The 11,371-nt window shown below is 39.1% G+C and overlaps 1 protein-coding gene across 2 annotated transcripts in view; it reads right to left on the bottom strand.

The window, feature by feature from the left end:
* CD86 (CD86 molecule) overlaps positions 1–11,371 on the bottom strand; it is a 68,802-nt gene extending 57,431 nt beyond the window's left edge. For both annotated transcript variants that reach the window (XM_008564810.1, XM_008564802.1), the window contains exon 1: positions 11,282–11,371. In XM_008564810.1, the coding sequence (XP_008563032.1) occupies positions 11,282–11,313 (32 nt within the window). In that variant the 5' untranslated portion in view covers positions 11,314–11,371. The remainder of the gene's footprint in view (positions 1–11,281) is intronic.

The raw sequence follows: 11,371 nt of genomic DNA on the forward strand, positions 1-11,371 counted from the left end.
ATTGGATTCATCTTCATTTTCCCAACATTAAGTAAGACTTTACTGAATAAATTCATAAACAAATACTCCCAGCCCCCTCTTCTCTAGCTCTGACTGCAACCTCAGCCCCAGTATAATATATTCCCAAACCATTCCATCCACAATTATCTCACCGTCCTCTGAACCTCTGTTGCACTACCAGAGATCAGTGGTAAAATTGGCAATCTAGGAAAACCAGCCCCTCCAGACATTGAGCCATTATGTAAAAATCAGATTTCACCAAGTTTGCCTTTCTGAATTTTCTTGAAAAATAAACTCACCGTCCTCTGAACCTCTGTTGCACTACCAGAGATCAGTGGTAAAATTGGCAATCTAGGCAAACCAGCCCCTCCAGACATTGAGCCATTATGTAAAAATCAGATTTCACCAAGTTTGCCTTTCTGAATTTTCTTGAAAAATAAAACTAGGCTATCCTGGACCCCCCCCCTCCCCCCACGAAGGACAACAGAGTGGTGACCAGTCACAGAGCTTCTACCATTCATATGTGATGAGGCCATGCATAAACCACAAGCCTGCGTTACTCACTTCCGTCATCTGAGGCTCTCTAGGGCCACTTCTGGCTTTGAGGCTGTGCCTTGCCACTTGGTTACTTTTCAACTTGATCTCATCCTGCTTAGCAGAGCAAGGTAAGTTCACTGAAGATCTGGCAATTTTAGTCAAAGAACCCGATTTCCGAATCCCAGCAATCTAGAGATAACCACTATGACTATTTCAACATATTTGCTTAGTATCTTTTTTCTATGCACTTCTTAAAATAATTCTGTAGCCTTATGTTGTTTCTATCATTAAAAAGTCATTATCAACTTCATTTTTAATTTATGTTACCATTCATCTACTATTAAGAATTTAGGTTGATTCTTATTTTTCAATATAGTAAATAATGCTGTAATACACATTTTTGTGCACAAATATGCTTCCATTTCTCTTTCCCTAGAGGTGAAATTATTAGAGCAAGGTATATATTATGATAAAGAAAAATGGTAGTTTACATATTTTCTAGAATTAGAAGAACAAATTTGAGTACAGTTACCCATGATTACCAATAAGCAAAGAAGTCTTTATAAATTAAAAGCAAACAATATATTTAAAGTCCAGAAGGCTGAAAAGCAGGTTTTCATAGACAACTTCACAAAGACATTCACATAGTTACCAAACATATGATTTTATTTTAATGTTTTTGACATCCTACCTTACATAAAACACATTTTAGGTGGCTTTGTTGTTTGGCTTTTACCTTATTCATCTGCATTTGGCCTGCCCTTCTCTTATCTATAATTAGGAGGTCTACCATAGCAACTTCTACATTACCGGTAAGATTCCGTTTGCCAGAACTCAATCAAAAGAGGCAGAGCTAAAGAAATCTAAGACAATTTAAAATATAGGAACTAATACATTTTAAAGAAAAGAATGTGAGTCTTGAAATATTTTATTTCTATGGGACTTTCCATCTATTGTAAGTTCTTATAATCTTCTTGGTGTTGGTGAGTACTAGGAGCCTCATTTTGAAGAGGAGAACCCTGAAGTTCAGGGAGCTACGTAGCTTCCCCAAGTTGATATAGCTAATAAGTAGAGAACTGTTTTTCCTTTTTTTATATCCTCCAGCTGTCTGATTTCACCTCTGCTACTCACACACCCCCACTCCAACTCACTTGACTCATGGCCAAGAACTGTTTATTAACTACTTATTATTTAATGCCGGCCCAACTGTCTGAAAACCCTGGCAGTGATCTAAGACATGATACTGCCTACAAATGAAAAACAGCTCCTGTAGAACCTCACACATCCACTCCAACTCACTTGACTCATGGCCAAGAACTGTTTATTAACTACTTATTATTTAATGCCAGCCCAACTGTCTGAAAACCCTGGCAGTGATCTAAGACATGATACTGCCTACAAATGAAAAACAGCTCCTGTAGAACCTCACACATTTCGCTGTTATAAAAAACTCATCTGATATATTTACCACTAAACTGAGCTTCTCACGGACAGATATCATGGTTACTCACCTTTGGTGTGTTTCTAATGTGTAGCACCGTGCCTGGAACAAAGGTGCCGAATGAACTGAAAAAATGCCTAAGAACATAGAGAAACAGAAAGTTCCCAGAGTGGGTTTCTGCTTATATAAGCATTTTTAAGTCCTGATATGCGTTAACAAATTGCTTTTCAGAAGGGTTATACCCATTCATGTTCCCACAATCAGTAGTATATGAAAATACCTCTTATTGTACACTTATTAGCATTATTGCCCCTACCCATCCCCCCAAAACCATAAATTGCTAATTTGATAAATGAAAATATCTTGTTGATGTTTGAATTGGCAATTCTTTAATATTTAGTAGAGATAAACATTTTATTTATAAATTACTTTTTTAACTTTTTATTTTAAAATAATTACTGATTCAGGGAAGTCCTATGTACCCTTCATTCAGTATCCTCCAGTGGTAACATCTTGCATAATTGTCTTACAATATCATTACCAGGAAATTGGCATTGATACAATCCACAGCGTTTATTCAGATTTCACCAGTTTTAGTTTTGTGTATGTGTGCAGTTCCCTGCAATTTTGTCACGTGTAGATTCGTGTAATGATTTCCACTATCAAGATACAGAACTGTTCCATCACCACAAGCCTCCTCTGTGCTGTCTCTTTGTAGCCACTTACCTCCTCACTTCTCCACCACCCCTAACCATGACAGCTACCAGTCTGCTCCCTGTCTCTATGACTTAGTTATTTCAAGAATGTCATAGAAATAGAATCATATAATATGTAACCTTTTGGGATTGGTATTCTCACTGAGCATAATTCCCTGGAGAATCATTGAAATTTTTATGTGTATAAGTACAGACATATGTTGCTTAACAATGGGGATATGTTCTGAGAAATACTTCATTAGATGATTTTGTTGTGGTAGGAGCATCGTAGAATGTACTTATGCAAACCCAGATGGTATAGCCTACCGCTCAGTCCCTCAATGTGGCCCTGACTGGCAACATTGGCAGTGGTTTTTGTATGCTTAGGGGCCATGATGAACAAAAGAACGTGAGATTAAATCAGGCACAAGAGATATGATGCAATCAAGAGACGAGCCGTGAACCTGAAATGTCTGAGGCTGCTGCTGGAGTAACAGCCACCGTCTTACAGTAAACTTGTTTTTTTATAAGGAGGAAGAGTACACTCTAAAATCATGATAAATAGTATAGTACAGTAAATACATAAAGCAGTGACATCGTCTATTATTATCATTATCAAGTGTGATGTGCTGTACATACAGTAAATGTATTGCTATTCTTTTGTACGACTGGCAGCACAGCAGGTTTGTTTACACCAGCATCACCACAAACACCTGAGGTATGGGTTGCACTATGATGTTATGATGGCCATGTCACTATGCAATAGGAATTTTTCAGCTCCACTGTAATCTTATGAGACCACCATTGTATATGCGATCCATTGCTGCCTGAAATGTCACTATACAGTACATGGCTGTGATTCTTTCCTTTTTATTGCTGAGCATTATTCCATGTATGTATGTAATGTGGTATGTATGTACCACAGTTTGTTTATTCACCTACTGAAGGGCATTTTTCTCCAGCTTTTGATTATTATGAATAAGCTGGTATGAATATTCATGTCCTGGTTTTTGTGTGAACATAGGTTTTCATTTTTCTGGGATAAATGCCCAAGAATGCAATTGCTGGGTCATACAGTGAGTACCTGTTTAGTTTTATAAGAAACTGCCAAACTGTTTTTCCAGAGTGGCTGTACCATTTTGCATTCCCAACAGCAATGTGTGGTCCAGTTTCTCTGCACCCTGCCAGCATTTTCTGTTATCACAATTTTTTAGTTATTTTGGCCATTCTGATAGGTAAAAAGTGATATCTCACTGTGGTTTTAATTTTCATTTCCATAATGGCTAGTGATGTTGACCATCTTTTCATGTGATTGTTTGCCATCTGTATATCCTCTGTGGGGAAATGTCTTTTTATATCTTTGCCCATTTTTTAATGATGATTATTATTATTTTATTTTATTTTATTTTTTTTGTCTTTTTCCGTGTCCGGCAACGGATCGCAACCCTCAGTGTCACCCCCGTACCGGACCGGGGACCGGCAATGGGACCGCAACCCTCGGCGTTGCTCCCGTGCCTCGCTCAGCCAGTGAGCGGGAACCGGTCTGCACGTGGGATCCGAACCCTCGGGCGGGAGCGCCGCTGCACTTCCCAAGCGGCGCACTATCCAGTGCGCCACCGGGCTGGCCCAATGATTATTATTTTTAATTGATACATAATATTAGTACATATATGTGGGTACACTGTGATATTTGGATACATGCATACAAGGGTACTTCAAAATGTTTGTGGAAAATAGAATTAAAAGATAATATGCATCTTTCCACAAACTTTTTGAAGTACCCTCGTACAATGTGTAACATGATCAAATCAAGGTCATTTGCACATCCATCAACTCAAACATTTGTCATTTGTTTGTGTTGGGAACATTCAAAATCCTCTCTTCTAGCCATTTAAAATTATATAATAAATTGTTGTTAACTGTAGTCACCCTACAGTGCCACAGTACACTAGAACTTGTTCCTCTTATCTAGGTGTAATTACGTATCCTTTGACCAACCTCTCCCTACCTCTTCTACCCACTACTCTTCCCAGCCTCTAGTAACCACTAGTCCACTCTCTAGTTCCAGGAGACCAGCTTTTTTAGCTTCCACATATGAATGAGAACGTGAGGTATTTATCCATCTGCACTGGGCTTGTTTTGCTTAACATAATGTCCTTCAGGCTCATCCCTGTTGCCACAAATGACAGGATTTCATTCTCTTTTATGGCTGAACAGTATTCCATGGTGTATATGTACGCATTTTTTTATCCAGTCATCAATTGATGGAGACTTAGGTTGATTACATTTCTTGGCTATTGTGAGTAGAGCTGCAATAAACATGGGCGTTCAGATACCCCTTTGACATACTGATTTCCTTTCCTTTGGACTTTTAGTGGGGATGAAAACAGTATGGAGGCTGCCCATTTTTCTAATTGGATTGTTTGTTTTACTGTTTAATCTGATAAATGAAAATATCTCATTGATTTTTGAATTGGCATTTCTTTAATTTTTTAGTGAGAATGAACTTTTCATCATTTGTATTTCTTTTTTAAAAGTCACTGAACTATTAACTGCATTGAATTGCTTTTGCCATTTCATGATTGTTGTTATTTCCATGATTGTTGATGCTATAAAAATATCAGCTATTTCATCTGTATTCTCCACAGTGCCTTAAAACTACCAGGTTCTTGGTAAAGATTTATTGTTCAGTTGCTTGAAAATAGTTATAAGATGGGGGTGATGATCCAGGTTTATCTTTTGGGTAGTTGCGTATGTTAGGTTTACCCAGTTTTACCAGTTTCTTGCTAGTATGAATTCATTGTTTACTTAACTAAATGTTTGTTTCATTTTATTTTTACCTGATCTTTTAGTGTAGTCAAATCTGATTAATTGATCTACAGTAATATAGAACTGTGACATTTGATTTGTTTGACTTATTGTATCCCTAACACCGCAGATAACAAATTTTACATTCATTTTGACTCAAAGCTTTCTAAAAAAATGTTTTAATACTTCTCTATTCTAATTCTACTTTTTTTTTCCTGCTTATTGATGTAAATTATAAATGACCCCTGAAATTCTAGTTGGGCTTGTTTTCTTCTTTATATCACCAAATTCACAAGAGGCTTGATGTCTGAGAAGCCTCAAACTTCTTGTGACTTAACAATACAAAATGCAATCTGTGTCAGTACCCAAAATACAACATGTAAAATCAGAGCTGCAAAAGTCCTTTTCTTTCGGAAATCCTTCCCAAACCAGTTTTGGGTGGAAAAAGAAGTATTGACTTTTTTCTCCTTTATTTAGCTTTTAGAGTAGAAGAGGGAAGTCTCCAGCTCTGGCTGACTTGACTCTAGCTTATTTCCATGTGGCTCTTTATGGACGGCAGAGGTGAGTTTGCTCCAGTGAAGAGGTCCCGTTTTATCACCAAACCTCCTGCAGCAGTGGTCCATCTGTGCCGCCTCCATGCTCTCAGCTCTCCAAAGCCCATCCACTCCCTCTACTCGACTGGGAGTGCTCTGCAGAGATCACTGAGGGCCTCTGGACTGACATTTTCAGTCATCCTCCTACTTCACCTTTCTGCAGAATTTGACACTGTGACTACCCTCTGCTTTGTGAAGTATTTTTCTCCTCTTATCATAGGTGACCTAATTCTTTTCCGGTTTCCCTCCCACCCCTCTGATATGCTTATTCACAGTTTCTTTCTCTGGCTGTATGCACTCTCACCAAGTGTGTTCATTTGCTAGGGCTGTGGTAACAAAGTACCATAACTACAGTGGCTTATACAACAGACGTTTTTTTTTTTTTTCCTGGAGGTCAGAAGTCCACAATGAAGGTTTTGGCAGGGTTGGTTTCTTTGAGGACTGTGAGGGAAGAATGTGGCCCAGGCCTCTCTCCTCGGCTTCTAGATGGCTGTCTCCCCCTGTCTCTTCTCATTGTCTCCCTCCGTGCGTGTTTCTTTGTCCAAACTTCCTCTTCTATAAGCACACCAGTCATGTTGGATGAGGGCCCACCCCAACAACCTCATTTTAACTTGATTATTTCTGTAAAGATCTTACCTCCAAATATGGTCACATCCAGAAGTACTATGACACGTGAATTTGGGGGGGGGGCACAATTCAACCCTTGACGCTCAGTCACTAGAGTCACATATCATGCTCACTGTAGAAGTATGGTAAATATGCACTCTAATGTGACATGTCAATAATAGGAGAAACTGTGTATGTGAGTGGGGAAGGGTATGGGAACTGTCTGTACTTTCCACTCAATTTCTGTGCAAAACTAAAACTGCTATAAAAATAAAGAAAAATATGTTTGGTAACTATGCCTTGTCTTTTCATGGACACGTCTTCCCATTTCTGGAATTTTTCTTCTCCCTTAGTTTCTATGACTCCACTTTTCTCCTGGTTTGCTCCAATCTCTCTAGCCCCTCCTTGGTGTCTATTGTAGACTCTTCTTCCTCTTCTCACTCATTAAATGTCAAGGCTTTCCAGATTCCATCCTCGGCTTCCTCTCAACCCACCGTTTCCTGTCTCTAGAGAACTCGCCCACAATGAGAATTTCACCATCTACTGTAGTTGTGCTGAAGACTCTGTGTCCACTCCAGCCCTGATCTCTCTCTTGAGCTTTGCACCTCAATATCTACTTGCCTACTTGTACATCCCATCCAGCTGCTCCACAGGCATCTCCAATTCAACATGTTAGAAAATAAACTCACCATCTATCCTCTCTCTCTCCCTGGCCCCAACCCACTCCACTTCTTATATGCCCCATTTTGTGAAGGACGCTACGTGCACTTAGATCTCTCCTTCTCCCCCAGCCTCCACATCTGTCAAAAACTGAGTCCTGTCAGGTCTATTGCGTAAACATCTCTTGAATGCATCCTCTCCTCTCCGATCCACCATAACTACCCTGGCTTCATGTCCTCATCACTTCTTGGATTATTTCAATAGTTTCCTAAAGGATCTCCTTGTTACCCTAAATCCGTTCTGCACTCTGCTGTCAGGGGAATTCTTTAAAGGAAATTTTATCCTGTCTCTGCTTGTTTATGATCCTTCAAACTTAGGCTGTGCCTTTGGGATAATCATGACTGGCTGCCTGGCTTCTGGGCTCCTTGTTCTGGCCCTGCCCAGCTTTATCCTCTATTATTATTACCTGTAATAATACTATTCTACTTCATCTTTTGTTATTACTACCTTTTGGGCATCTTCTCAAAGCTATACCTGAAATCTCCCCATTTGTCTATTTAATCACCCAGAACTTGGGTCTTTAAACCACACTGACCTCCCAGGAAGCCCACAGCTGGTAGTGTATAGAACATCTGCCCCGCCCCACCCCACCCCACTGCTGCAGCGTCTCTGAGTTGTCTCTTCTCTCTGGCACTAGCTCTTTGATCCAGGCGTCATCTCTGTACCTAACTTGGCTCTCAGCTTCCCTAGCTTCACCCTTTCCAGCATTTGACTTCCCATTGTGATTAGAGTCACTCCCTGGAGCTGCCCTTGTCCTGGGGCACTTTCTGTTTCAGGTCAGTCCCCCTAGGAGCCTAGCCTGGGTTGTCCTGGCAGACTCAGAGGGTACTGAACACTAGAGGGAAAAAAAAAAAACCTTCCCGGATTCGAGTCCTAGCAATGCCAATAAGTAGTCGTATAATCTTGAACAAATCACTTGCCCTTCATTTCTGAATCCTAACAGTAATAGTAATAAAAACAACTACTACTACTAATTACTGAGTACTTATGAGAACAAAGTTCTAAGAACTTTATATGTATTATTTCATTAAAATCTCACACTGACCTTATGGCATATCACTATAATCCCCATTTTACAGACAAGAAACTAAGTATTATGATGATTATATAATCCCCATTTTACAGATAAGAAACTAAGAATTACAATGATTAAGCAGTTTGTCCAAGGTCACACAGCTAAAAAGTGGGGGAGCTGGTGTTCAAACCCCAGCAGTCTGGTTCTAAAGCATGGCCACCTACCCACTGCACTGTCTTCCCTCTCAATCTGCAGCTCACTCTAGAGCCGTGCAATCCCAGGTGTAAAATAAGAAAATGAGTGCCCTTGCCTCTTCCAAATGTAATATTCTATCAAAACAGACTTATTAGGATCTAATGAGTTATGGGTAAAGTGAGTGTATTTTGAAGAGGAGTCAAGAGATGAAAAAAGTTAAATACTAGGTGCTGATAGTGGAACCCCTAAGAGTGGAATACCATAAATTATGATTGATCACATACTACTAGATAGTTGTTTGCTTTTCTGAGAAAAGCCAGCCATTGTTTTCTTTTTCCTAAATATCTAGTTTTATTTTCTGAACTGTAGCTATGATTCAAGTTTAAAAGCACACAGTAGAAAATAAAAATCACCTATACTTCTGATTAACATTGTGTATATACATGTGCCATGTATAAAAGTGGTAGCACTGTACATTCTGCTTTTTTACCTTTAAGCTAAACGCATTATGAATTGTTCTATAATACAATTTTTAATGACTTTATGGTATCCCATTACGGATGTTTCATAATTAACCAATTACTTATTTTTACACATTAAGTTGTTTCTAAGATTTTTCCTGTTAGAAACAATGACAAAAAAAAAATCCACGTCACTAAAATTTTACAAACATATATGATTATATCCTTAGAATAAATACCTAAAAGGTGAGCTACCTGGTTAAAGGGTATATGTATTTTAAGGGCTTTTGACATATACCACCAAATTATTGTCTAGAAATATTATATTACCATCAGCAAATGATAAGGGTATATTCTTCCCTCCTGAGCAATATAGAGGATTTTTGCTCGCTTGCTTTTTTAAAAACTTAATATTTGCCACTTTGATAGAGGAAAAATGATACTTCACTGTTTTAATTTGCATTTATTTTGCTTCTGATGAAACTAAACATTGCATATTGGCTATTCATTGGCTCAAGACCAACTTTCATGCACTGTGAAACAAAAAGAATCTTTTTTAAAATTTTTAAAAATTTAGTTATTGAAACATAATTAATTGTACATATCTGTGAGGCACCGCATTGAATATCAATACCCGTGTGCAATACATGATGCTCAAAACAGGATAATTAGTATATTTGACATTACACAATGTAATCATTTTTTTGTGACCCTTTACAAATTCTGCCATTCACAGCAACATGGATGAACTTAGAGAAAATTATGTTAATTGAAATAAAACAGCACGGAAAGAGAAATACCATATGTCCTCACTCATAAGTGAGAGCTAAAAAAAGAAACAAATAAGTAAAACAAGAAAGAAAGAAAGATACAACAATCACAATAATTCACTGAACTTTCAAAAGGAGAGAACAGAACTGAGGCCACCAGAGGTGGGGGGAGGGGAGTAGTGACAAAGAGAATCTTAACAAGAACAATACAGACAGTGGCCTGTGGTTCCATAGACCACTGCAGGCCGTGCTAGCATCATTAAGTAGTATCACCCCTACAGTTCCACAAAAATTATAAATTCTTATTTCAGAACAAAGGAATCTTTATTTGGAAATTAAATTCAAATCTTCTAAAATAAAAGCAGCAAAGCTATTTCCCAAACTAGTAGGCCCAGAGTAGATAAAAGTTACTCACATTTTCAAAGAACAATAATAACCAGTAATGACTGACCCCAGCTGCCACCATCCAAGAGAAGGGCGGGTGTGATTCCTTCCAGGAAGTCCCTGCCATGGGGGCCTGACCTGGCACGGAGAAACTTTGTGGTATACAGCAAAGCAGGCAAGATTTTCGCTCTACCACTTATGAGCAGTGTGACCTTGGGCAAGTTACTTATCCCCCTTAAACCACAGCTACCTCATGTGTAAAACAGAAAGATGATAATATCTGTCCGTAATTCACTGCAAAGATTAAAGTTCAGTGAAATAACACTAGCAATGTACACAGCACATCATGTGTGTTCAATACAAAATAGCTCATTGCATCGCCTCTTTCCACTACCACACCCTTCTCAGAATCTCCCACGGCCTATTCGTGACTTATTATCTGCGTGTTGCATTCTCTCCTTGTACCTCTCCTTCCTCTTTCTTTTCCTTGGCCTCTCTGCTCTCCCTTCTCTACCTTGTTCCCCACGCTTAGGACAAACTGACCCTGATATACAAAAATCTTACTCCCTATCATTTGTCATCCTTATGCAGACATTCGAAAATTTCCTGATTCTTAACTTAAAACCAATGACTAACATTCACAGTTTGAAAAACAAATTGGCAAAACCAAAATGAATCACCTAAAAAAAAAGAAAGAAAGAAAGAAAGAAGAAACCATCACCGAAACACTGCACTTGGCTCCTCAAATAAGTCTCACCTTCACGTGGGAAAGATCTTTTGAGGAAAAAAGAGGCTTCCGCACCTAGGAGCCATGAACCTAGCTAGGGTGGATGCTCCGAGAAGGGGAGAATGGCTTCGGGCTTTAGCTAACCTTTGACAGCACAGATCCCTTTCTCTCCCAAGTGCAGAGTAGACATGAGCAGACATGCTCTGAACACATGAGCATTCTCAGGCAGGAAGGACAGATGTCAGAGCACCATCCTCAACTACAGCCTCCCGCTGAGATCACAACTCATAACAGCCTTTCAAAGAGTAAGAATAAGAACGATCACTCACCATCTGGGACCCATCTTGGCAGCTCCCGCCATGGCCTGATGGTTGGAAATGAGCCCAGTTGTCGGTCTATTAGTCTGCGTTACAGGAGAA

The sequence above is a fragment of the Galeopterus variegatus genome, unplaced genomic scaffold (assembly GCF_000696425.1).
Source record: "Galeopterus variegatus unplaced genomic scaffold, G_variegatus-3.0.2 Scaffold192, whole genome shotgun sequence".
NCBI lineage: Eukaryota > Metazoa > Chordata > Mammalia > Dermoptera > Cynocephalidae > Galeopterus > Galeopterus variegatus.